This window comes from Thunnus thynnus, chromosome 15 (genome assembly GCF_963924715.1).
Source record: "Thunnus thynnus chromosome 15, fThuThy2.1, whole genome shotgun sequence".
Lineage (NCBI taxonomy): Eukaryota > Metazoa > Chordata > Actinopteri > Scombriformes > Scombridae > Thunnus > Thunnus thynnus.
In genome coordinates, this window is record NC_089531.1 from 13,302,280 (window position 1) to 13,330,105 (window position 27,826).

The 27,826-nt window shown below is 41.1% G+C and overlaps 1 protein-coding gene across 7 annotated transcripts; it reads left to right on the forward strand.

The window, feature by feature from the left end:
- Nucleotides 1-1,275: 1,275 nt before the first annotated feature.
- Nucleotides 1,276-27,676, forward strand: ubap2l (ubiquitin associated protein 2-like). Of its 7 annotated transcripts, none has more exons than XM_067612712.1 (30): nt 1,276-1,377; nt 2,733-2,870; nt 4,482-4,559; nt 5,770-5,880; nt 7,593-7,767; nt 8,597-8,698; nt 8,868-8,913; nt 11,958-12,002; nt 12,872-12,978; nt 13,314-13,373; nt 13,479-13,531; nt 13,675-13,760; nt 14,687-14,867; nt 15,054-15,252; nt 15,377-15,717; nt 15,854-16,026; nt 16,218-16,338; nt 17,235-17,310; nt 17,438-17,630; nt 17,756-17,822; nt 18,067-18,394; nt 19,496-19,584; nt 19,694-19,747; nt 19,895-19,976; nt 20,375-20,592; nt 20,874-20,979; nt 22,298-22,423; nt 24,928-24,995; nt 25,570-25,764; nt 26,518-27,676. In XM_067612712.1, the coding sequence occupies exons 2-30, from the start codon at nt 2,775-2,777 to the stop codon at nt 26,611-26,613; spliced, it is 3,672 nt and encodes a 1,223-aa protein (XP_067468813.1). In that variant the 5' UTR covers nt 1,276-1,377; nt 2,733-2,774; the 3' UTR covers nt 26,614-27,676. The 7 variants fall into 7 exon arrangements, with proteins under 7 accessions (XP_067468813.1, XP_067468812.1, XP_067468814.1 ...); XM_067612711.1 differs by lacking the exon at nt 1,276-1,377 and adding an exon at nt 1,384-1,562; XM_067612713.1 differs by lacking the exon at nt 1,276-1,377 and adding an exon at nt 1,384-1,562 and having other exon boundaries at nt 17,271-17,310.
- The last annotated feature ends 150 nt before the right edge of the window (nt 27,677-27,826 follow it).

Here is a 27,826-nt window from a genome sequence, read left to right on the forward strand (position 1 = left end):
GGATTACCTGTTATGCATTGAAACAAGCCCTTTACAACAATATAGCAAGACAACCTGACTATTAATCTGTCGATTATTTTCTCGATCAATCGATTAGTTTTTTGGTCCATCAAATGTCAGAAATGGTGAAAAATGTCAATCGTTTCCAAAAGCTCAAGGTGCAACCTCATATATCTTGTTTTACTTGATCAATAACTCAAAGATATTCAGTTCACTATCGCAGAGGACTAAAGAAACCAGAAAATATTCACATTTAAGAAGCTGGAATGAGAGGATTTTTAAAAAATGTTTTGCTTAGAAAATGATTCAAAATGATTAATCGATTATCAAACTAGTTGGCAATCAATTTTCTGTGGATCAACTAAACAATTAATTGTCTAATCGGTGCAGCTCTGAACTGCACCTTGTACTGTGTTATATATATGACATTATTATATTATATCATATATATGATATAACATACTGTAGTAGCGGTTTATTTAGCATATTTAACACTTATTATATTATACTTTTTATGTTACTATTTGATTGCATTGTATTTTATATACTACATCTGCCCGTATTTCATGTTATTGTATTATTATAGTGTGGGTATATAATATATTGCATATACTGTACACTCCTATACTATATACTTGAATATATTTTATGTACATATGCTGTATTTATTGTTCATACTTATACCTATAGACTTGTTATTATTTTATTTCATTCATTTTATTAAAGAAGGTTTTTTGTTATCTGTTTTCATACCTGTTGTGCTGATTCTTTCGACCTTATCGTTCCCTCTGAATTCTGTGTAACTTGACTGTATACATGTAAAATGTGTTTACGCTTGTTATTATGATAATTATTATTGTTATGCTAAATGCTGTATTCTTTTATTGACAATCCACTCTTAAAAATAGGTGTGTTTCAGCCCATATATATGAAGAATATTCTTTGTCTAACTTGTTAACTTTTCTGCCTGTATTGTTTTATATTTTTATTGCTTTTTGTCTAGTAATAGTTTTACATTGCTCTGCTGTTTTTCTCCCCTGCTAAAACATATAATAAAAATGAAATAAACACAAATCAATGAGTGGGTACTATCAAGTATTATTAAATATGCAGGCCATGGCTCCACCACTCTTGTTGACTGTCATATTGTAAATACATGTATATATTTATGATATGAGCCTTTCACGGGCCTCTGTTTGCCAGTTTAGTTTATTATATTTGTTTTGCATCCCTTGTCCTGCCATGTCACAGCTCTGTTGATAATATAAAGCTTTATGAGTGTGTGTGTGATCACATGTTGTGGGTCCAGTTTCCTCGAAGCGCCCCTGTGAACCACGTGACGCAGCTCTCCGTGGTGTCAGAGTGGAAAAGAAACAGGTAAATTCACACAGTCTCTCGCTTATCGTGTGAGCGAGTCGGCTCGTTATATTTTCTCAACTAAGTTGTATCAACTCGGTGTTCAGGAATTATATCCTGTTTCCTAAATCCGACTGGAAGGTCGACAACGTGACCACTTGTCGGTCGGTTGTGTAGCGGTGTCTTAATATTGAGCCGGGTTTCTGGTCAGTATCGTCTGTTATTTATTTTCATTTTAGCGGCCTGTAGGCCTGTCTTTAGCCTCGGTGTTTTCCACGTCGAGAGCCCAGCCATCAGATTACACCGGGGCCCGACAGGTTGTGGATGTTGCAGTTTATGAAGCTGCCACTTCGCTAAAGTAAGCTAACGTCTCCTAGCTGTGCGACACGACGGTTGTTCGTTAAGTTAGCACAGCTATCAGACGTTAGCAGACACAGCTAGTGGCAACATGGGCGTTTTTGGTGTTACTGGCCAAACATGAAAGCTCCACTGATCGGTGATTGTTGATTAGCTAATTAACTTGTTGGCTATCAAGCTAAGTCAGCTAACGCTAACAACTCAGTGCCGTGTAGCCTGTTAATCGGCACTTAGTTAGCTGGTTAGCTGGCGGCTGTTACAGTTAGCCTCGTTGTCGCCATGAGGTGAAACCGAGAGAAGCGGAAGCCCACCGAGTATCCAGAAGTGGCTGCTTTCCCCTCAAGTATTAGCTAGTTGGCTAGCGTTTTTGGCCATGTGGCTGGCTAATAGAATTGGATGTGTTCGACGGGCCCTGGGTTTAGGCTTGTTTGTGGGCTAGTGCAGACGGGTTTCTTTACGTAACGTATGCAAGATTAAGCAGCCGCTGTCGATAGCAAGGTTAACAGTTTGCTATCAAACAGAGATGATGTTGGCTGTCTTCACTATATGTGCATCTAGTCTCTCCCATTTCAGTACAGTGCAAGTCTTATCTATACTGTCATTTCACAATACAGGTTCATTCAACACCGCGAAGGCTATTTTGATGTAGAAAGCGTTGTTTCATGTTCTAAAGAGGTAAATAAGTAAGCTAATGTTATGCACGGATAAGCCTTGTGTGCAGCAGCACTCAGTGTACCTTGGCACTCTTATTTCCCGGGTCAAACCCGCGGCTGGCTTTGGTTTCAGACATTGACCTAGAAAATGGCTCAAAAACGTAATTTTCAACGTTTTCCAGTCTGTCTTGGGCGTCTCTGGAAACAAAACTGATGGTGTCTTCTTGATACCACTGCTGGCTTCCCTCCACCAGGCAATAAGCTACCAGACAGTTTGAGGAAGTTGTATTCAAGTGTACCAGACATGTTCATGACATAAGTAGGTCATAGCTCTTTGTAACGCCTCTCTCATCCTTCTCTCCTCAGGTGTTATTCCTTTGTAAATACTGTTATTTGTATATACTGTAAATGATGACGTCCATGGGCGGGAACCGAGCCCGGGGCAGCTGGGAGCAGACACAGGGCCAGACACAGAGCCAGACACAGCACAAGCAGAGGCCTCAGGTACCCTCACTTTCACACACCTGTCACACATCCCAGGTGCAGTGATTTGCAGCTGGGATGCATATGGACAAAACATGACTCAAAGTTTCTGGCTACAAAGCAGCTGAAATGATACCACATATCAACAATTGGACACTTTGAAATACTATATGGATGGCTTACATTAACTGCTTCGTATTACTGTTGTGTAAGATGTTATGAAAACAGATGCCCGAAGCCTTATTACTTAGCCTTTTAATATAGATAAAAGTAGGCTAAAGCTGGTAACAGACTACAGGATAATCAGGACTGTTTAAGCAATAATCTCGAAGATTTCCATTCAAATAAATGTCTGTTATGTCACTATCTATCGCTGAATGAGGTAACACAATGGTGATTGCGCCTATGGCCCACTGATGAAAGCCCTTGCATTTGCAGTGTTATGAGTATTACATACTGGGTGTTGGTGGCAACATTCCCGGGACAAATCACAAGTGGCGCACAGTTAGTGACACTTTTTTCATCACCCAGCAGCGGTTGGTCCGCCAGAGAGGGTAGGCAGAGCTAATACAACAGACCCGCTCTTCAGCTCACTCGTGTGTGAGGCGGCGCACTGTTTTTTCTGGTCTCTGCTAGTGTTGCGCGTAAACGGTTACTGACGTCACACAGGTGTCACTGTTTGGATCTCTGGGAAGTGAGGTCCAAAAACATATCTGCAATTACCGCTTATCACCATAGGTGTCACTAAAGAGAGCAAACCAGAGATCTTCGAGATTGTTACTTTAACACAATATTTTGATAATCAGGAAGGGAAAACCTGATTATACAGATTATCTGATAGTGTGAAGGGATTTATAGTTTCAGTCTGCACTGATCTGAGTTGACCAGATAACATCGCAGATCTGTAATAATTATGACGCAGTTGAAGCGTCCTTGGATCACAGATTTGGTCCAAATGTGGAGACTGCCAGTAACCTGTGACGGCAATGCTTATTGTAAGATGGGATAAAATAGGTGTAGTTATGACTGTTCTGAAAAGAAGTACAGGGATAATGAGAGGGGAACTTTAGTCCTGTTGTGAATGTAAGTTAAAAGCTTAACTTCTGTTTCTTTTTTTTCCGAGGAAGCCTAGTGCTCTAACTTGCTGACAAGAGTACAATTCATGTTCACTATTTTTCAGCTAATGACTTTACTGAGTCAGGTTTTGTGTTTTTGACATCTGTGTTTTGTTAAAATCTCATATCCCTTCAGGTAATTTAACATGTGTACTATCACATACTAGCTGGTGTGAGATCCTACAAGTTCCCATGAGATTTTTCTGTGTGAGCATATTTCTGCCAGCCAGAGGCAAAGCAGACTATGACATTTATTGTTCTGTACGTATTTAATGCACTGCTGCATCGAAATTAGTGAGGATTTCCAATTTCTAGTAGGGTGTTACCATATTAATATTACAGTCTAGACAACTAAGTTTTTGAATTTTGTCAGTTGATCATAATTTTTGAGTATCCACTGGACCTTGAGATTCGTAGATGTCTCAATACAAGTTTGTCCTTTTCGTATTTTCACAAGAATACAAATCTTGTGCTTTTTGTCGACACAATAGTTGACGTTTCACTCCTCTTCGAACAGGCTACCGCAGAGCAGATCCGACTCGCGCAGATGATTTCAGACCACAATGATGCAGACTTTGAAGAGAAGGTCAAACAGGTGAGAAGACGCACAGCATCCTTTTGTAACACTTCATCAGCACTCGGCTTCCCTGTTTAGTTTCTATTGCTCCTTTTGAAAACAGTAAAGCATTACTTCGTTTTATAGCACTGGCACATATAATATCACATCTATTGTGTTTTGTCTTGAGTGTGCTTGAGTATTATATTATGCTTTGCATATTTGGAGTGTCAGATGCAAACAAGGGCAGAAAGACAGTGACGCAGCATTCTAGAAATTATAATAAGGCTGCAATGGTGATGGATTGTCTAAATCATCCGTCTCAAGAACGATTATTAAAATCATATTGTACTGGGGATAGCCTTAAGATTTAAATTTGTTTCTTTTTAGCTATTCTAATGATGGGAAAACCTCTTTCTCCCTCAGTTATCAAGAAGGGGCATGGCCCAGGATCTTTTTGGTCCATTATTTCCCTTGTGTTTGGTTTGTGGTGGGTTGAGTTGTGAGTTGATATCTTGAATATTACTGGCTGCTGTTACCAAATTAACCTCTATAGTTTCAGACTATTGAAGATAAGTTTACACTTGTTTACCTATCTTCACTCAAGCCAGATAATGTTTTTATTTTACCCATGTGGCTTGTTTTTATTTTGCTGTGAAGAATCTGGTGGTGAATCAAATTAGGTTTGTCCACCATTAATGATTCAGTAAAAAAAAAACAAAACAAGAGGCTAAAATGTCATTTAAGGTCAAAAGTCACAAAGTGCTTCACAATAAAAACAAACAAAAAGCAAACAAAGCAGATCATCTAACTCTGTAAACAGGTCATCAAGACCCTTTTGATAAGACTGTTTGGTTTGTTTTGCAGACTAGTTTACCATAATTTCAAAGAACTTTAATGGGGCAGGGTGTCACAGTCTGTATAGAAAATGGACTTAAACCATTTTACATGTGTTCAAGGCCATGAAGGGTCCATACCAAGATACTGAATCCCTTCTGGTAGGACAATTGCTGTTCTTCAGCTCTGACCCTCTACTGAAATTATAATTTCACAGTTCACACTTTCTTTTACATATTTTCCACAGTGGTGGAAACAACATTTACCTTTGCACATTGCTATGTCCTGAAATATAATTTCTAACAAGCATTCTCCATATGTCTGCATAAGAGCCTTTTTCTAAATGAGATGCCAAGAGTGTAAGCCAGGGGTCACCTCTGTGTCTCATTACTCCACTCCTCTTTTTTTCCAGCTGATTGACATCACAGGCAAAGACCAGGACGAGTCCATGATCGCACTGCACGATTGCAACGGGGATGTCAACAGAGCCATTAACGTGTTGCTGGAGGGTAGCCCAGACACTGTGAGTATTGGCTTTGTGTGAGGGCTTAGCGCCGCGAGGGCCAGATTCTGGAGAAATCAGTGCTACATGGGGTTAGATAACTATTATATGGTCCTAACAGTGAATGCTTTGCGAGTAGTGCTCCTGTGAAAGTATAGTGTTGTACGAACCTTGACAGAGACAGGGTTTTCCCTGTTAAGACAAGGTAGAAAAAGAAGTCGTAAACTGTAAACGAATTTCTGTACTTTCCCTGTTGGTCACCATGTCACTTCTGCATAAGTAAAAATAAATTCTTTTTAACAACTTGAAAAACTGTTGCATCTTATCAACTAAATGGTTGAGAGGTGAATACAGTAATCAAATTTATGACTAATTGCACTGTATGAATTGGCCTCACTACACAAGTGTTGCAACTAAATGAGCCCTCATGGTTCCATTCAAGCTTTGATATAAATGTAATAAATAGAACACAAGAGGAAGCTGAAACCAGAAAAGAGTGGAAATGTGTCTTGCCACCACATTAGTCAGACCTGATAAGGTCTCGGATTGTCAAGATACAGGCTCAGTGGATAAAATGAGCTGGTTCAATATGGCTTGCTGGGAAATTACCGACAAGTAGAACTGAATTTGTTTTTGTTTTCACATTGCAATTAAAAGTAGTTACATCCATGTCTAGTCCACACAACTTTTTGTCACACAATGACTTTGTTTACATGCACACTAATATTCTGCTATTATTCCGAAAATGACAATATTCCAAATTTGATACAGGTCAAGCAAACAGCATACTCCGTTTGGATATTCTGAGTTAAACCTTATTCCTAATGTAGCATTTTCCAATTAAGACATGTGGGATATGTTGATATTACTCCGGTTTTAGGGGCATTCTTTGGACACATATACATCGCATTCAGAATATGCATCTCAGACGGGGTTTTTACCGCAGTTTGCGACACACGGCCTCTTGCCTGCTTACGGTCAGCTCTGTGCGTTGTAAACAAACCAACTAGCCAACAGTTTGCAAGGCCGGGATAGAGATGCATGACGGGCTGGTTGTGTAACGCACCCCTGCGCAGGCAAAAATGACATGCTGGAGTAGGAAGGCAGACAGAGGAGAGGAATGAGAGGAGAGTCGAGAGATGTACAGGGCGGGCTGGAGAAACAGAGCGGGCCTTCTCCACGACAGGGACAGAGGGGGATTGGTTATTATCCTGACATCCAGCCACGGACTGACGGTGACGACTCGGTGTGATGCACCAAAAACACTCAGCAGTATAGTAAACATTATGGGACAACCTAGCCACTGGATGTGCCTGTAACTATAAATTTATAATATCAGTCATATCAGTATCACATATAAATATCAGGTAGTAGCTCACTAATGTTTTTCACCTCGCTGGTTTACTGCCTGCAGAAATCTTGTGATTCCCGTTCCCACTGGAGCAGAGACGAACCCTCTGCATGTAAACGGGAATATCAGTAGAATATTCATTTTCATTAGCCATATAAACAGCTCAGTAGGAATATTGTCTTTTTCGGAATAATATTTGTGGATGTAAACCTAGTCAATGTCTTCTTGTAACGGCACAGGTCTTCGAGCACACTTGAACCGGCCATCAGTTCTCTTCATTGAATGTTTTCTTTCTTGCTGACTCGGTGTAAAGTCAATGGGTCTAGCAGTACTTGAACTTAAAGGAACAAAGGTGTAACATTGTCTGTATTTCTTCCTTAAGGACTCTTGGGAGATGGTGGGGAAGAAGAAGGGCATGTCAGGCCAGAAGGAGACTAGCCAGGCAGAGACCGGCGAGGAAGGAAAAGAGAACAGGGAGAAAGGAGGAGAGAAAGATGTAGCACGTCGTCGAGGTGGAGCTCCACGCAAGGGCCGTGGAGCCAGCAGGGGACGAGAGTGTGAGCGTTTGTTTTGTTTGTTTTTTTTTTAAACCAAGCTCTTACTGTTGCTTTACTTGTACTTTCAATTTGAGTTATTATTTTTTATTTTTTAATTGTCTAGGGTCTGCATTGTTACTATGACTGTGGGGGACTTTCTAGCATCACTGTGCTCTGGATAGTTAAAATACCAATTTTGCAACACAAAAGCTTCATTTTTACAACATGAGATAATTTCCTCTCCTGTTAATTCGGACTGTTTTCACTGATCAAAACAAGCTGCACTCTTGTGACCCACGCATGAGCATGCGAGAGAGGCGTAAAACACATGGATTATAATTTATCTGCAGTTTGTGAGCCACAGATTTGCATAACAGTAGCTTGTTAACTTGTGGGAACAGTGTGGCTACTGTCTGTTAGACGAAGTTAAAATGTTTCACAGGTGCCACAAAACTACTGAAAGAAAACATGAGCCTTTTAAAAATGGCACTTTCTTGTGATTGAAAACACACGTTGAACCAATTAGAGTAGTATAAAGACACATTTCAGCTCCATTATCCCATGCTGCGATGAGTATATAGAATAACATTGCTGTTTATGCCAACAACACATTAGTTGAAACTAGGAAGTTACAGCTCATTTTCCTTCATGTTTGTTGCCCTTTTTAATTCAGTGTCAGTTGAGACACAGCAGTAGACCCCTCTTATCTCTAACTGTGTTATGAAACGATGGCCAGCAAGAGATTTGTCGTCCATCTTCATTTTGAACAAAGGGCTACTTGGGCTCTCATACAGGACCACATATTTTAACACATTTTAGTTTAACACATTTTCTCTCTTTATAACTCCAGTTCGTGGTCAGGAAAATGGCTTGGATGGAGGAAAGGCCGGAGTTGCCGGAAGAGGCGCAGAGCGAGGCCGAAGGGGAAGGGGCAGAGGAAGAGGGGCTGTTGGTAAGTGGCTGTAATCCTTTTAGTGGAACTCTTGGTGACAGAAATGTATCTCCTCAAAATGAGGAAGGATCTCGTTTTTTTTTATTTTTACTTCAACCGTGGCCGTCATTTCTTGTGACAATAACTGTCAAACTTAGAATCTCAAGTTGGCTCTCGTTGTTTTCCCCAGGGGCATCTGGACGGCGAGGCGGCAGATTTTCAGCGCAGGGCATGGGGTAAGGGAACACCTGCGTTGCCTAAAACCAGAGGGCCTTTTGTTCCACTTTTACCTGTTGCCATGGTCACCAGAGAGCAGGACCCCAGCCTATTGTTTAGCCTTAATCCAAAGGAGGGAGGACATACATCAGCCAATGAAATGGAACAGCGTGGGCCGGATACCTCTCTCCATAGAGCGCACGGCGTCTAAACATTTTTATTTAAAGTGAAATTTGGATAGTCCCACTCAGTAGAGTGTCAGAAACCCAATTGGTTAACTTTGAACAGTCTCTGCTCTCTGGTCCTTGGCTCTAGCATTATTCAGCTTGTGTTTTGCCTGTTCTGTGTATCAGTATGCGTGTGTGCGCGCAGTTAATAACATGTCAGCTGATGAGTTGGCATCTTACACTGGCAGCTTCACTGGTAGGTGTCATAACAGAGGAAGTACTTCTCAACTTAGATGGCATTCTTTTGTGGTGATTTAGTGGCTGATTTGTAGTAGGACTTGAGTTGTCATAACTAATATCCTGCTGTTGATGATCAACAGTAAGGTGTAATATGTTACTCTGCAGTTATGGATCTTTTAAATCTTCTTGTTTGGTTCTGCTGAAGCAGCGCATGTGACATGATGTGGTTTCTCTAGTGAGGTCAACGGCCGAGTCGCTCCCTCCCAAGAGGAGCCTTAATATAATTTTCTCTTCCTCTGAAAGGAACTGAATGTTTACTTCAGAATTAGGGTAACAGTGTCATAAATATAAAGCTCAGAAGGTAGAAGCATGACCAGAATGAAACTAAAAAAGCTTTTTTGTGGTTTAGAGGTTTGCTCAAGTAGTAGTAGTGTACACAATAACAATGAGGTTACAAAACCTCATGTGTCTTTAAGGAAGCTTTAGCCTATATTGTCCTGTGAAAATGTCCTACAGCTGTAAGCATATTCTTTAAGTGTGGACCCAGATATTGACTTTGATATCTCAAGGAACACTAAAACATGCTTTGTTTCAGACTGGTTATAAATTTGTTTTTTTTAAGCTTGTTGTTTTTGTTTTTAAATTTGTTTGTAAGCTTGTTTTGGTGAACTGAGCGCTTGCTGCAATTGCACGCAGTACTAGCCAAGATGTGTTCATGTTACCTAACCCCCCCCACTCCACTCCAGTCAACAGTTCTGTGAATGCTTTTGCTTCTTATTTCTAGCAGACAGTTTACCAGCTTGGCTTTAGTGTCATTTAAACTCGGTGACTTAAAGGAAACTTGGCTTTCAAGGAAGTGGATAAGAACTTTGATCACTTTATTACTGTCATAAAACCATTGTGGGCATCTGTGTGTGGGGTCTTTGGTAGCTCGTGCTAGTAGCTCTCTTTTTTATTTATTTATTTTTTTTTATGATGATGATGATGATGATGATACAACAGCTTGTACCGTCCACTTAACATACATGTTCTGTTTAGAAATGTTAGCATACTGTGAATACTGTGAATACTGTGAGCTCACAAGCGTAACGGGTACCTTACTTCAGCACTGATCAGCTGTTTGTAGAAATTTGTCCTGAAGTTGGTTCATTCCTTAAATGACTACGATGCTCGGAGGAATATCATAGATACATGAGATCAATAAGATCAAACAGTTATCCACAAGTGTTGGCTGTAGGCCAAATGTGTTATTTTTGTTCTTTTTCAGAGAGAATGTTTTAACAGTGATGCAGAAAACAGAATAACTTCAGACACATGCTCATCAACTCATTCACTAATTGGCTAATATGTGCAACTGGTAATTAGTCTAATAGGTAATACTAGCTAGATAACTGAGCAGAAAGGCAACACAAACTACAAAAAGCTACACAAAGTACCTGTGGAATTACACAATATCTTTGTAGTTAACTTACCATTATTACTACTTAACAAAGTAGCTAACTACTTAATCACAACAGAGATCTGAATTTTGGCATTGTAAGATTGGGTTCACATGGTTGCAAAAACATTACTTTTTTCATTCAGTACAAAATCTGTTCAATCTTAAGATCTGTTTAAAAGCCATCATCCAGTTGAACAACTCTGTTTTGATCAAAGTCTTCATTGTTTAGTATCATAATATATTGGGTGCTGTCTATTTTCACCTTGCAGAGCAACAGAGTTTCTTATTGTGACTCTTTTCATTTAATGAACATACATTTGTGGCTCATCCTCACTGAGTCAAAATGTGTTTTCAAAAATTGTATCAAAGCCTTGAATTTGATTCTCAACTCGAAGGATCCAAATGAATTACTGCTAAGCCGGTTATCTGAAATGCATCTCAGACTAACATCAGATTTTCCGACTGTTGTTTTGATAGTGAAACTTGCTATATGATATGGAGGTCTGGGTGTCATATGCAGAGTGATGTTGGCCACCGACTCCGGCATGGCTGCATAAATCAATGCCGATGGTGTAAAAGAGATGTTCTGCACTGTGACTACTAAGAACAAGAGAACACAGCTCTATTCATTACGTAGCCAGTTGTTTCTGCTCGTACCACGGCGACGGTTTCCTCCTCTTTTTTTTTTCAGTGCTGTGAAATCCCTTTTTATTGGTTGAATGTTTCACTTCTTTTAAAGAAAATAAGAAAGCAACCAAATAAGATTTTGAAGATAAGATTGAGACGGAGATTGTTCTTTCAGTGGAAGAGTTATTGAATGCTGACTTGTTGGTTGAATGGTTGTTCAGTTATGGGTTTTAGCTGAAGCAGCAGATTATTTAAGGATACGCCGCATCAATGAAAAGTATTACTACTCTTGCCAAACATCTATCATTATAAACACTGTTTGTGGCTGCATTGTGTATACATCTGATCTGTTGGATTTCTTGGCTTGTTTATTGATCCACCATGACTAAAAGCACACTGGCTTGCCTTGCATTGTAGAGTGACTGACAGGTGTAGAGTGTTTGTTCTAGTACCAGCACAGGCAAATCGAAGGCATTTTTGCTTACGCCGCTGCAATGGACTGTGGTATTAAAAAAAACGAAAAAAGCTTTATCTTTTACTTTCACTTGTTATGCTTCTTGTAATTGTTGCCATTATTTTCCCTCTAAAGCCAGATTGATAAGGGGCCCAGATATGATATTGCAGGAGGTGAGAGGTGAGTGCATCGCCTCTGGTGTGTCTGTTATTCTTGCTTTCTGTAGGGAGACATTTGAGTGCCATAAAACAGGATGATTGAACAAGAAGACATTATGAAAACAGAAAGAGTTACTCCTCATTCAGGATAACATAACAGGATATGGTATTAATATGACCTTCCTGAAATTTGATGTTAAATCTCTTCACGCAAGCCATAAATGCCTCCAGATTTCCACAGGAAGGATCTTTTTTAGACCAAAAAAAAAAAAAAAAAAACAGAAAGCTGCTTGGCTTGGCTTGGTTTGACTTAAAAAGAAAAGTGTTGTACGTCTTCATGTTGCTAGGTTGCACCAGCTGTAATTCTCTCAGCATACATGGATGTGTCAGATTAATGAAAGACATGAAGTACCGGGAAAGAGTTGTTGAGGAACAGCAAAACAGTATTTAGTTGCTTACTCCTCCTCATTTGCATGTCTCCCACTGTACATATTCTCAAAGACTGTAATGGTTTCACTTCAAACTCTCTTATCTTTCCCTCTTCTTGCTACCTCCAGTCACTTCTTTTTGAAGTGTCTCTATTAAGTTAAAAGGCCAGTGATAACGGCAGTACTGGGGATTTATTTGAACAGTACTTATAGCGCAATATGCAAGCACAAGACCAACTAAATCAGAAGTAGTGTGAAAATCTAAATTGGGGTCAGTTTTTGCTTTCAAAACTCTGATCCCTAGTTGGTAAGTTTAAAAAAAAAAAAAAAACAACAGATTTTTGTGTGAGGGCATCCTGCTTTGGTTGATGTTTTTTTTTTTAGTAGTGCTGACAGCCCTTCAGCAGTCAGTGCAGACACTCAATTCTCAACTCAACTCTTTTATCGCTGTTTTTTTCCCCAGAACATTCAACCCCGCTGACTACGCTGAGCCAGCCCAGACAGAAGAAAACTATGGAGGGGGCAGTACCTGGAACAACACAGGAAGCATGGAGATGGAGGAGGGAGCTAGTAAGTTAATTTATTAGGGAAGGGTTACCCTCTAATAAAAGAGGGTAATCTTATCAATGATGCATCTGTTTACCATCCAAACAGTTTAAAAAAAAAAAAAAAAAAAAAAGTTCAGCATCCTAAAGAAGCTCCTGCAGTAAAGATGAAAGGAAGCTTCACTTGTGTTCAAAAGACGCTCGCTTTTTGATGCTGCATGCACATGCACAAATGCCCAAATCCCAGACATATTGGTATCTTCCCGGGTCTTAGTGTCCACATGTCTGTGTGTCCAGCTGACTAAAGGTTAATCATATCTTTTTCATGATATTCAACTTTTGATCTCCTCACTTCTCCAGGGTTGGAATACTCTGCAGGAGAGGGAACAAATTACCCACCCAAGTTCGACTCTGCTCCTGGTAAACCTGTCTTCAGTTCTCTTGTTTATATGCATTCCTTATTCTGTTTGAAGCTCTCTTTGCCCATCGTGATAGTATTGAACTGATTTTCTCTTCGACTCTTAGGTGCCTGGAGGACTGCCACAGAGGAGTGGGGCACTGAGGACTGGAATGAGGATGTGAGTATTTCCTCATGCAACTGCTATGTCTCTGCACTTAAGCTAAATGGATCACTTCTAAAGAAAAGTCTTAAGTCATAACAGTCGCATCTCTTTTTAATCCAAATCATTTCTTCCATCTTCTACTGTCTCTTCCTCTGCAGCTGTCAGAGACCAAGATATTCACAGCTTCCAGTGTGGCGTCCATGCCTCTGCCTCAAGAGAATGTTACCATCACCAAAGGACAGAGGTGGGTCGCTTATTAGCGCTTATTAGCATGACTCATGCTTCCCAGCAAAATGATTGGTAGAGAGATAAATTACATTTGCTTTGTTTCCAGTTAATAAAGTCACTTTAAATGTAGTTAAAGTGACTGGACTTCATATCTACGTCAGCCTAGCATTGAACTCGAACTCATTGAACTGCAACTAACAATTATTTTCATTACTGATTAATCAATTTGTCGTTTGGTCTAAAAATGTCAGAAAATGTGAAAAATGTCTGAGTTTCCTAAAGCCCAAGATGAAACCTAAAATGTCTTGTTTTGTCCCGACCATCAGTCCACAACCCAAAGATATTCTGTTTACTGTCATAAAAGACAAAATAAACAAGAAAATATTCACTTTTAAGAAGCTGGAACCACAGAATTTGAACGACAAAACAATAAATTATTAAAATAGTTGGCAGTTAGTTTTCTGTCAATTGACTAATCGTTCTTGCTCTGATTAGATGATTGACTTATTATTGGAGTCTTTGGTTAACGCTAAATCGGTAACAAGTAAGCAAACATATCTCTAAAATGTGAGTGACTGAATACCTTTTTAAAATAAATTGTTGGTTAAGCAAAAAATAGAATTCACACAAACAGAGTAGTGTGCAGATTCTACTTCTTGCTGCCATGTTTCCTGTTTTGTGAGTGTTTTGAGTTTTTTTTAATGTGCATACTTTTTTTTTTTTTCTCCACAGTGAGACCAAAAAAGCTATTTTAGGAAACCAATTTTGGGAAGTGCTTGGACAGTATTTACAGTATTTAGAGACTCACTAACACATTGTTGGTTCTGGATCTGTCTTTTCACTGGATTCATTGACGATAAATAAAATATAGAATGTTGCTTCACTTGACACATATTTTTAAATGTCTTCTTGTCATAATGATTATTTTCTTCCTTTCTATAGGATTGATCTTGCGGTGCTCCTGGGGAAGACTCCCCCGTCCTCCTCCTCAGAGACAGAGAACCCCCCCATGGAAGGCACCCAGCCCCCTTCTTTGTCCCAGTCACTGGTTTTCAGCAACTCCAAACAAGGAGTACCACTCTCCCAAACATCCTCCAGTACCCCTTACACCCAGCACAGCATGGTGAGACCCTCCAAAAACAAAAACACAAGCTTTTTTTGAAATTAACTTTGTACATGAATGCTGGCTTTTAGATTTTAACATAATGTAAAGAATAGGGTCATTAATATCACGCCATAATTATGACAATGTATCCCCGTTAATTGCAGTATTACGTTAACAATCATTTATTATGTACCGACATCGCAGGTCAGCATGCTGGGCAAGAGTTTTGGGGATGTGGGGGATCCTAAAGGAGGTAGCACAGGGACCACTGGCTCTCAGTTCCTGGAGCAGTATAAAACAGCCCAGGCACTGGCTCAGCTGGCTGCCCAGCACTCCCAGCCTGGACCTCCCAACACAGCCCCTTCATCCTGGGACACCAGTGCCACCTCACTGGGACAATATGGTGAGATGGCACTTTACAGTAATTACTCTGAAAAATATCTGAATGTGTCAAGCTAACTAAATCCCCCCGGTTGAAACACTTCATATCCTTAATTGTGTTTCCTTTTTACTTGTTCTTTGCCCAGATATGAAGACTCAGCCAGAGTCTGCGGTCCATACACCCTTTACGAAGCGGCAGCCCTACCAGGCCGCCACCTCAACCTCGTCCATGTTGGATGTTTTCCTGCAGGACAAAGGCCTGCCTCCTTCCTCTTCTGTCTCCTCGGCTTCTTCCTTGCCCCAACAAACAACATCCTCACCCCATGTGGTGCCTCCACCTGCTTCCTCCCTTCCCAAAATGGCGGCAATCCCATCTTTAGGTCAGCAAGTTTCTCCAAGTTCCTCAGATGCCCAGGGCTCCAGTCCACTGCCTTTGCAGCAACACAAACTCAAACAGCAGAAGAAGAGAACCTCAATTACAACGAAGGTAAATTACAACATGTATGGTGGTTGTAAGGAAGCTTGAAAATACAAACAGTCTGTCCCCAACACCCACAGATCTGCAAAATGTGCATCTGGTGAAAGCTTTACCTGAAGCTGAAAATGCTCTTCATCTTTCTCAGATTCCAGCAATGGCGGTGGAGATGCCCGGCTCAACAGACATATCTGGCCTAAATCTTCAGTTTGGGGCGCTGCAGTTTGGGTCAGAACCAGTGCTACCAGAGTATGAGTCCACCCCAGCCACCACAACACCAGTCAACCAGGTCCAGAACAGTCTCTACACAAGCCCCAGCAGGTTGGTAGATCCATACATTTGTAACTTTTGTAAAGGTGTTCCAGCATGCGAACAAGTGTAATGTTAATAGAGGAGCAACTGTATGTTGTTCTTTTAACATGTCACATGTAACAGTATTTAATGTCCACAACTTTTAGAACAAACTATATTGTTCTGTAACTTGGTCTTGTCACTACCATCGCTATCTGCAGTGAGTCGACTCCAGCTCTTTCCAACTCCAGCCAGATGGACTTGTATGATCAGAGAGCGCCTCAGACACGGCGCTACCCTCCCTCAGTCTCCTCCTCCCCTCAGAAGGATATGCAGTCCAAGGTAAGGACAAAGCTTCCCACGTTTTTACTTAAACTGATAAAAGCATGTGATATGGCCTTGTGTGTTAGTATGGTGCTCTGAGGATTTGGTCCTGTGGAACTCAGTACCAGCAGCTTTTAAACTTTGATTTAACCCAGAACACACCTAGTGTGAATGTCTAACTGTGAGAAAGCTAGATTTAGATTTGTAGAGCTTCACACACATCACATCAAAGTCAAAGGTTTTTAAACAGTCATGAAATGTAAAATTATGATACACAGTAAAGAGAGATGATACTCTAGTTTTATGCATGTTGTACTATGTAAAAATATCAGGAGCCAATGATCAAGTATTGAATTCAACACACTTTTTATACCTCTGCACTGGTGACAGCCCTGATCGGAGGCATTATGTTTTCAGGTTGTCAGTCCATACATCCCATTCTCGTAAACATGATATCTCAGGAACACCTTGAGAGAATTTCTTAAAATTTTGCACAAACGTCCACTAGGACTCAAGGATGAACTGATTAGAATTTGATGGTCAAAGGTCAAACTTCATGCCTTTTTTTTTTTTTTCTTTATTAAATTCCTTCAAAGTCTTCATTACAAATATTATGAGTCTTGACAGACACGGATGTAAACTGCAACTTGGCTGTTTGGTGGAGGCTTACAACTGCAAGGCTCTAGTTGTAGCATGTTTCAGGTGTGTCAAAGTGAAACTGCACACTCAGTGTAGATGATATCATTTCCCCTCATTGTTTCAGCTTGTTTGTTTTATTAGGTTGTGGTCATTGTAATGCACTACTGGTTCCAAGCTTGTCCTGTTGTAAATATGCTCTGCATATCAAACAAGGTTCTTATGACTGTTTCCAAGAATCCAACACCCTTCAACTTATGAATCGACTGTTTCCATAGAAACCTGTGAGCTCACCTTCATTGTTGGTTTTACAGAATGGCTTCAGTTCAATACAAGCAACACAGTCTGTGGAAGGTAAGTTTCTATTTATAAAGCTCTTTTTTTTTTTTCTTCTTCTTCAAAACATTGTTGAAACTATCTTGGAAACTTTTTCCAATCACACTGAACTTGACGCCATTTCTTAAATCTTTTCTCTCCCCAGCTGCAGCAGGCTCTGCAGTATCGGTCAAGCCGACTTCTGACTCAGTCACGCAGGCATCAGTCTCCAGCATGGGCACTTTGACGGACAGTGGCCCTGCCTCCTTGTTGACCGCATCCAATCAGACATCCCATAGCGCTCTGGGGCACAGTGAAGACATGCCACCAAGCAGCATCCCCCCTCCTCAACACAACAAGTGAGATGCTTAATTTAATGCACACATAATAAAGTAGGACATTAACAAGCATCATATTTTATGACCTCTCAGGGAACTCAAGATGTGATAAGAAATGTGCACTGAACTTTTCTATCTTTCTACAGCTCTCTCCCATCACAACAGAACAGCCACGCTCCATCTTCAGTCCGGACATCTAATTCAAGCTTACTGGTGAGCTCTTTGTGTGCACATGTCTGTTTTTAAACCAGGACCTACCCCATGGGTCTAACATTTGTAAGACTATTGAATGAGCAAACAAAACCCATCAGTTGTGTGTACATGCTTGCGCAGGGGAGTGTATCTCCTTCCATCTGTGATGGCAGATGGACACATTAGATGTCCATTCACTCTAATGGAAATATAATCTCATCAATTCTAACCACATCTTTCTCTCTTCTTCCTTCCGTCTCTACAGCACCCCAGCGTAGACGGTGACTCAAGCCTGCACTCCTCCTCCTTCCCATCCTCCGTCTCAGCTGTGGCATCTTCATCGGTCCCTTCCTCCTCTTCCTCGGCTGCTGCGCAGGTGTCCTTAGGCGCCCCTCAGGCCTCCTCGGTGGGCTCTGCCACAGTTTCAGCCCCCTCTGGTCTCGGCCCTGTCAGCAGTCTGGCCATGGGCCTCAACACCGCCTCCATGGGCGCCCCAGCTGCAGCAGCCGCCACTGTTTCAGTCTCCTCTACGGCCTCGACCATTCCCTCTTCAGCTACTTCCTTATCCACACGCAGCTCTGCAGCATCCTCAGGTTAGACAAACACAGAAGAAAGAATACAATGTAAAAAAAAAAAAAACTTGTTTATTCACTCCCCTTCAGACAATGTTGCATCTAGATTATGCATTGTAACATTGCTGAACAATAACAGAAAATGATGGTTTATTGTTGCTCTTCATGTTGTCTGCCTTGCTTGTTTTGACTTGCCCCTGTCACCATACAGGTAGCAGTACCAGTGAGTTTATGGTAGCCTCTGTAATTTGGTGTCAGAGCTGCACAATTCTGATTAACTTGCTGGTAAAGTGGGCTGTCAGTTTTAAAGAGCGTATAGAACCGAAAAAATAATTTAAGTACATTGAGCAGAGCTCGTCTGTGGAGTTTATATCTGTCTTTGTTGTTCTGATCTATATATTTGACAAATGATTACATCTCTTATCTACTTCTGCCTGTGAGAGCTTGTTGGTTATGGTGACGAAGCTACGGAGCTATTATGGTTGATGGTGAGGATGATGGGGATTGTCTGGTATCTTTCTGTAGTCTTGATAGCTTTATTTTGCAGGGGTTGTCTCAGCAGGTTGTATGAAGATATAGTGGTGCATCTACAGAAAAAGGTTGCTCAAGAACTGATTACAGAATTTGAGACTTTATTTGGTATGAGCACATTGTTTTGTCTGGGGCTGGATGCATTGGTTTCCATTTCATCACCATCACTGGCTGTGTTTCCATCATTCTGACTCATCTTGCTCTCGGTTTGGTTTTTCCTCTGAAGCTTTTTTTTTTTCCTTTTTCTCACACACACACACACACACACACATTATATTTGTTTTCTTCTCTGCTCCCTCTGCCGGTGCAGATTATCACGTGGTATAATGCAGTCTTGTCATTTATTGATGCAGTTCAGGGAGAAATTAGTAGCACGTCGTGGTTTGATTCAACAGATCTCCCCGTCAATTGAAATGTGGCTGGAGCGTTGTTATTTACAAATGAGATTTTAACTTTTTGTTTTGAGTTTCCACTGGCAAATAAGAGGAAATATTTTCACATATAGTTGTGTAAAAGGTTATAGATATAATAGCATTGGCTTGTTGAGCAAATCTGTGCATTATTTATATTTACATGGTCTTGTGCATTCAGGGAAAGCACCTCCAAACCTGCCACCCGGAGTGCCCCCTCTACTGCCCAACCCATACATCATGGCCCCTGGACTACTGCACGCCTACCCAGTAAGTTCTTGACAAACTCTGTGCGACCTTTAATACAATCCGAGCTTTACATGTGCTCACATGATATACAATAACACAACTGTTAAACAAAACTCCTGCTTCGTCTCAGCCTCAGGTGTACGGCTATGATGACCTACAGATGCTGCAGACAAGAATACCGCTGGTGAGTTTTGATTTTTTGTGAACACGGTTCAACTTCAAAAATTAAACCAGAAGTAATAGTAATTTTTTTTTCATGTTGTCAACATGTTTTCAGTATTCTTTGACCCATGAAAATGATGTTTTCTCTCTGCATTTGGCACTTCTCCAGGATTATTACAGCATCCCCTTCGCAACCCCCACAACAGCACTGACTGGGAGAGAGGGCAGCCTGACAAACAACCCTTATTCTGGTGAGCCATCCTCTTACAATTAAATCGGCTTTTGCATAATAAAAGTTAAGCTTACTGTGTCTGTTGGGCAGTTTTTGCATTCTGAAGAAGCTTTATGTGCTTTCCATTCCTTTGAAGAAAGACAAGATCTCTTATTTATTATTTCAAATTTTCTATGATAGTCTTCACTTCCTGAAAGGATTTTGTTGTTGTCTGAAACTGAGCCTCTCTGGATGACAGCGCACCTATCTGTGGTCACAAACAAGCAGCCACCTCACAACAAGCCTTTTGTGTCCTTTATTTATCTGTGATGTGATTATTTTCTTGTTTTCACCTGCAATCTCTGTACTTTGACACCTGCAGTAATTTCCCCCCACCTCTGTCCTTGTCTGTCATCTGCTCTCCTCCCCAATTTTCAGGCGACTTATCAAAGTTCGGTCGAGGTGATGCATCATCCCCGGCCCCAGCAACAACATTAGCTCAGACACAACAAAATCAGACCCAGACGCATCACACCACTCAGCAGCCCTTCCTCAACCCCGCGCTGCCACCTGGCTACAGCTACACGAGCCTCCCATACTACACTGGCATGCCAGGCCTGCCCAATACCTTCCAGTACGGTCCTGCTGTGTTTCCGGTGAGAATTTTTTTTTTTTATAGTATCCAAATGTCAGCTTGTTGAGTTGGAGTTTGTAGTGTTTTCTTACAAGGAACAGACAATTAACTAGACTTCAATCTATTCTGCTGCATTTTCATATAAATATGAATATTTTCTGACCTTAAAACCATGGATTTTGATGCCCCATCATGTCTTTTCTTGTTGTGCCGCTTAAAAACGAACTTTGGCTACCCCAATCTGTCTGTTTAGTCGAGTTTTTTTCCCTTTTCTGACTTGATGTGAAATGTCTTCTCGTCCAGGTGGCTCCTACCTCGTCAAAGCAGCACGGTGTGAATGTCGGCGTCAATGCATCAGCCACACCCTTCCAGCAGGCTAGTGGCTATGGTTCCCATGGATACAGCACTGGTGAGACACTAAACGATAATGAAACGGCATGTTTTTAACGGGTCATGCAGGTCCTGCTCTTTATACTTGCATACCAATAACTCTGTGCCGATTCTCACAATGAGCCCATTGATTGCTCATTGGTGTGGAGTGCATATTTCATTTGAGCTCTGCAGCATCTGCAAGCTTAAACATGATGCTTGTGTCAAGGCAGTTGTTTTGTGGTTTATGGAACAGTCTTGCCTGCTGATTCTCACTTGAACTGTTGACCTCAAAGTTTAACCAAAGAGCATGAATAACGATCAGGTTTGTTTGTGTCCGAATATGGCAAATGCATTCACATCTCGTACACAATTCTCATTGCTTGTGCACACAAGGAACATGCCTCAACAATTCAGCAAGAAAACGTTGCTTTTTTTTTTATTATTCAATGGCTTCTCATGATGCAATATTATGGGACTTGCATATAAACCGAATGGGGGGAAAGGGAAGTGGGGGGGGCTTGAACAGTGGCACCTGGCTATACCAGTTTAAATAACAGAGGGGTTAGATTGTTGGTCTCCTGCTGTCTTCCATGGCTTGCTTTGCTCATTTCAGTAAGTGAAGTTTGCCCCCTCAGGGCTTCACCATACACCCCATCACCTGCACATACATTCATCACAAACACATCAACCAAAGGAGCACCCATTATCATTTTCCCACATTTCTTCATATGACTCCCCTTTGTGCCCATTTTCTTTCAGGAGTTTTTCCCTCAGTGGCCTTCTGTTATGTACTTTTCTTTTTATTTATTTATTTTTTTTAGTGATGCTGTATTTTATCTTCACACTTCAATTCTTCACTTTTGGTCACAACACACGGGGGGCACCTTATTTGTTCTGAGCTGCATCATCTGCTGCTTTCTGCCATCACCCAACTCAAGCTCACTCTCCACCTCCCCTCCCTCCTCCCCCCTCCCACACACACACCCTGCCTGCTCCCTCACTTCCCCCCCCACCTCCTCCCGTCAGACTTGGGTCAGATAGTACTTGCAAATGATGGTTAGCGTTGATTCTGACCTGCTGGTTGTAACGGATGGGCAGGCTTTGCCACATAGGACAATGCAGTTGGTGTCTTAAGTTCAGCTAATTACAGCAAAGCATTCAGATGTCAGTTAAGTGTGTTTCCTGGAGGGCTTGACACCATCTGTATTGTCACAACTCGGTAAAACCTGCCCATGTGGTACACAGTTTAAAACAAACGCTATGAATTATTTGCAAAGGCTATCTGAGGCAGGTCTGCCTCCCCTGCCTGGTGTGTCTAACGCTGTGGGCTGCGGCTGTGTGTCTGACTGTTGCAGGCTATGAGGATGTGGGCCAGGCTTCAGGGAGTGGGGATTTCTGTAAGGGCGGATACGGCACTGCCGTGGCCGCTGCCGCTTCTGCACAAAACAAGCCAGCCAGCTCTGTCACCGGGCCTGGAGTCGGTGAGTGCCGCCACATGCCAAATTTAAAACAACAACAAAGAAAAAAAAACAAAAAAAAAACCCTGTCCCTCCCGTCTTCCTCCTTGTGTCACCAACCATCCTTCTCCCCCCCCCTCTTTGCTCTCGTTCCTTTGCCTCATCGCTGATGAGCTGCGCCTGTGGGAAGACCCGTCACACTACATGCGCTTTTAGACAGTCCAATGCAGCCTGCATCTCTTAAAAGCCTTGTCTGCCATTGTGTCTGTTACCTGTTCTCTCCCAGAGCAACTCATCATCAGGCTAATCTGGTTATTATATTCTTGACAGGTATGCTGCATAATTATCAGGTTTGGAGTCAAAAACGTGGCAGATCAAAAGCGTTATGACTGCCATAAACAGATGATGAGTTACTGTGGTTGATGCTGTCCCCTTTTTTTATTTTTATTTTTTTTTATTTTCCCCCCTTCTGTGTTGCTTGCTCTTCACTCATGTTGTCATTGCTGGTAGGTCGGTTTCCAGAGAAGCAAACACTCTGTCCTGTGTGTGAAGTAGGTTGTAACCCAGGAGAGAAAGGACAACGAGATGTCTACAATACTTACAAAATAATACTGTGCTCTGTGACAGTGCGTGAATGTAATATTTTGAAGAGCTTCTCGTCAGAAGTGGCTGCATCAGTGTGCACTCCACCACACACAGCTCTGGTACCTGAATAAAAACAAATTTACCTTGTAAAGCTGTGCTTGAGGGTTTGATCATCAGTATTTCTGCTCTGATACAGATGATCTCTGGACTCTTGTGTTGTGGCATTTCCATGACGAATCACATGAGAATTAAAGAGAATTTGTAACTGAGCAAAATGACTGAAAGAAGTGATACCCAGTGCAAGTTTTTTTTTTTTTTTTTTTTTATCGATTACTTTGAAATCCAAAGTGTTGATGCTGATTGCCTTGTGATTGTATGGAGCAGAAAACATGGCATACTCACTGTTTCACTCTCATACTGTGCTGCTCTTCATCAGCTTGATTTTCATTCGCACTGACATTGTCCATCACAGGGGCTTTAGTTTAAGTCCATCAAAGGTGATTAAAAGTCAGGAGCAGAAAAATAGTTGGAAAGTAGAGCTTCAGTGATTAGTTGATTGGGAGAAAATTAATGACCAACTATTTTGATAACCGATAAATTGTTTTTAAGGAAAAATGCTATAATAGAAAATGCCTCTGACAGTAAACTGAATATCTTTGGGTTGTGGACTGTTGGTTGGGACAAAACAAGATGTTTTATGTTGCACCTGGAGCTTTGGGAAATAGTGATCAACATTTTTCACCATTTTCTGTACATTTTAAAGACAAAAGGACTAATCAAGATAATATATAACGAATAATCAACAGATTAATCGATAATGGAGCCCCATCGGAAAGCATAGAGAATAATTATGTAGAGCTGAAACAATCATTTAGTAGATTAGCAATAAAGTCCATTGACAACTATTTTAACAATTCACTGGCTCCAGCTTTTCAAATGTAAATATTTGCTGTGTTTATTTATTTATTTATTTATTTATTTTTCTTATCTATGATGATTTTGGTTTTTGGACTGTTGGTCAGACAAAACCTGTTACTGTTTTCTTACATTTTTATAAACCAAACAATTAAGAAATTATCAGAAGATTCATCAGTAATGATAATAGTCATTAGTTGCAGCCCAAATTTTATGTGGAGAATAAACTGCTCACTCCTTCAGGTGGATTTCTGCTTTACAAGCTGAAAATCTGTCCTGTGCTAAGTCAGAAATTTGGTTATGATTTCTCCAAATGTTTAGTCCTCTTGCTCTTAATATTAGACTTTTTTTTTTTTCTCAATTTCTCCTTTAGGGACTTAAAGGCACTAACACGAAAACACCACTAGAATGAAATCTTAAGTTTTGAGTGTCCTGTCCAGTGTCTGTCTTGTTTTGCACACCAGTTGACCCTGTTCTGCGTCTCCATGGTGATACGGGGGGTCAGTGTGTGCAACAACAACCAGAGCAGTAACCACCAGATACAGTCAGACTTCAAACACTGTAGCTGACTGGAACTGAGGCGCTGCTACACCACTTTTTTTTCTCACCCTTCTTCCTCTTCATCTCATCCCTTTTCATCTCATTACCTCATCTCTCTTCACTTTCCCCACTAAAGGGGAATTCTACTGAAATCATCTATGAACTTCGACCGTCATAGATGTACACCTGACATTTCCTGGTATTCACTTTTGTTGTTTTTTAAGTGATAAGATCTTTTTTTTTCTCAGACTGCAATGCCTGAAATTGAAGCATTTCATCCCTAAATATATTAAGAATCCACAGAATTATAGATATTAGATTTGATGTTGTTAGTATACACCATATTGCAGTTATGCTGGTCAGAATCAGAATATATAGCTAACTATGTGGCTGGTCGTGGTTTGTTTGCTGGGTTTTCCCCTTTTACGTACCCAGTTTGGCCAGTTTTTGGACTTAACTTTGCTCCCTGTTTCTTTTTGTGTGTGCAGGAGTCTCTGTGACATCAAGCAACACGGGGGTACCTGATATTTCAGGGTCTGTTTACACAAAGACACAGGTAAGTACAGGATGTAGACAAGTTCCTCTGCTCTGGATATTCAGAGACAACATGAATATTTAAAGTCCTTCCTCACAGGAAAAGATATTTTTTTAGCCATGCAAGCAGTATGACTCTTAATGTCACACATTCATGTCCCCCTCAAGATGAATTGTAATCATTTTGGTGATTCTTTCCAATTTATTCTCTCAAATATTCGGATAATACTAATACTCTGCTTAATGACCACATACCTGCAAAACTAATGACATTCCCATCAGGCTCATCCATACTTTGTGTTTTGTGCTAGTCATGCATGCTAAACTAATACAGTCAACCTGGGAATCATACCTGCTTAACATTGTCATTGTGAGCATATTAGCATGCCAATGTTAGCATTTAGCTTAAAGCATTGCTTTAGGAAAGAAAAAAGGGCTGCTAGCATGGCTGTAGACAGTATTGTTTCTCCGTGCATATTATAAAATTGCATTAAAATTGAAGCTGCATTGATATTAAGTGAAATCGCGACCAGTAGAGTTGTTTGAATCAAGCTAAAATGTTCACCTCCGTTCTTGTTCTCACTTCCTCCCCGTAGTCGTTTGAGAAGCAGGGTTTCCACGCTGGCACGCCAACAGCTTCGTTCAGCCTGCCCTCAGCTTTGGGTAGCGGGGGACCCATCAACCCCCCGGCTGCCGCTGGCTACGCCCCGGCCCCCTTCATGCACATCCTGGCGCCGCACCAACAACCCCACTCTCAAATTCTGCACCACCACCTGCAGCAGGACGGACAGGTAGAGTTACACGTGTTTTTCGTCCGGGGTCTCTGTTTTTGTGCCATCTGCATCTGTCGGTGTAGGTTTCATATCTGCAGAACTCAAGGAAAAGATGATTTATTGTTGCCTTTTTTAGTTCTGGTTTGTTTCACATTCACACTTATTTATTACAAACCAACTCAGGAGTTCATATTAAGTCATATGGACGGACAGGTAACTCATTCTGTTTTCAATGAGTTCCTGTCAGTCCATATGACTTCTTGATTACTCCTCTTAGTGCATTTTGTGATAAGTCAGTCAGTGCAGGCAAATAACCATGTTACTCTAAATCCACCTGTACATGCAGCAGATCAGTAATCAGATTTCTTTCCTACACTAACCTGATTTTGAAAGCTTACTCATTTTAACTGCGGTAATGATAGAAGATGCTGCTTTCTGACTGTTTTTGGGGTGTGTGTTTCTACGTCAGAGCAGACTTGACAGCACAGTGAGAGGATACTCAAAAGCTTAGCAGTGGAAAATGACTTATATAGACTTCTACAGGCTACTTTGTGTTAGTTTTAGTTGAGCCATCGCTCCGTGTAGCGCTGTGCTTTCCCTGTCTGCAGTCTTTTGTTATGCACCTGCAAATATGCAAGTTGTAGATGATAAATCATTGTGTATGTGTGTGTGTGTGTGTGTGTGTGTGTGTGTGTGTATAAAAGCTCAACATGTCACCGAGCAGCACACATCTGAGTAAGCCCAGCGCATAAATCTCTCCTCTCTCAACAGAGCGGCACTGGACAGCGCAGCCAGAACGCCTCCATTCAGCAGAAATCTCAGATCAACAAGTCGGCATACAACAGCTACAACTGGGGGGCGAACTAACATCCACTGTCGGAAGCCCCCGCGATGTTGACAGAAGCTGGGAGGGGGCTCATCACTCCTTCCGCAAACAGTCTCCAAATATAAACTCCCTCTTCCTCCTGCAGAGATTCCCTCCCCCAAGTCTCTTGGCCCAGCACTCCTGCAGCTCTGACCGCGGTCGGAGGAGGTGCTGTGCCGAGAGAACGAGCACTGTAATGATGCATGGATGGATGGATGGATGGGTGGGAGGGACAGGAGGGGCTTAGAAGAGAGGGGAGGTCAGAGCTTAATGGTTATAGAAATACACCGTCAACAGGTGAAATATTGAGTGTTGGGAATTTGTATTGTGTTAACTCCCCCATCCCACCCCCCCGCACGCCCCACCCTTTTTTCTTTTACTCGTATGTAACATAGAACTGTTTTCTAAAAGAATGAACGTTTCCTGTACGGTCTTTTTTTTTTTTTTTTTTTTTTTTTTCCTTGACTTTTTTTTCTCCCCCCATTTTGTTTTCTTTTCTTGCTGATGGGGAGGAATGAAGTAATATCTGAAGGTGGGGGGACAGGCTGGTTTTGTATTTCTCACCCTCAACTCCCCACTCTTGGAATTTTTGGTGGAAACTCTTCCCTCCCACACAAAATACTCAAAACACATTAATTTGCTCAATTGCTGTTTAATGTTTTTTTTTTTCTTCTTCCTCATTTTTATGTCATTTTAAGTTTGAAGAAACAATTCTCTAAATTGGTAGAGTTGTGAAGTTTATTTTTTACCAAATATAGATATATTATATATAGACATATAAGCGAGCTCACTGGCTTGGACTGTGAGGAAAGTGTGTTTGTCATGTGATTGCGTGCATGTTTGTACACACGGGGGCCGTGGTTGTGTACTGTGCTTTGTTTTTTGCCTAGCACAGTATTTTTTCATAGTGTAAAAAAAACAAAAAAAAACTTAAACCATTATCCAACACTTGTACAGTAACTGTTCCCATGAATTATAAATATGTTGCATAAAAAGGTCCCATCTATTCTGCAAGAGATGTTGAGAATGATTTCCAAGGCCAATACACACCCAATCTGCCTTCCAGTGTGTTTCATTTTTGTTTGTTTCTGAAGCCCCCCCACCTCCTCCTCCTCCTCCCCCCCGCTCCACCACCTGCCCCCCCCGCCTCTCCGACATTATAAGGAAACCTGCAGCATTGAATACTGATGGACAGAATTGTACTATGGGTTTTTT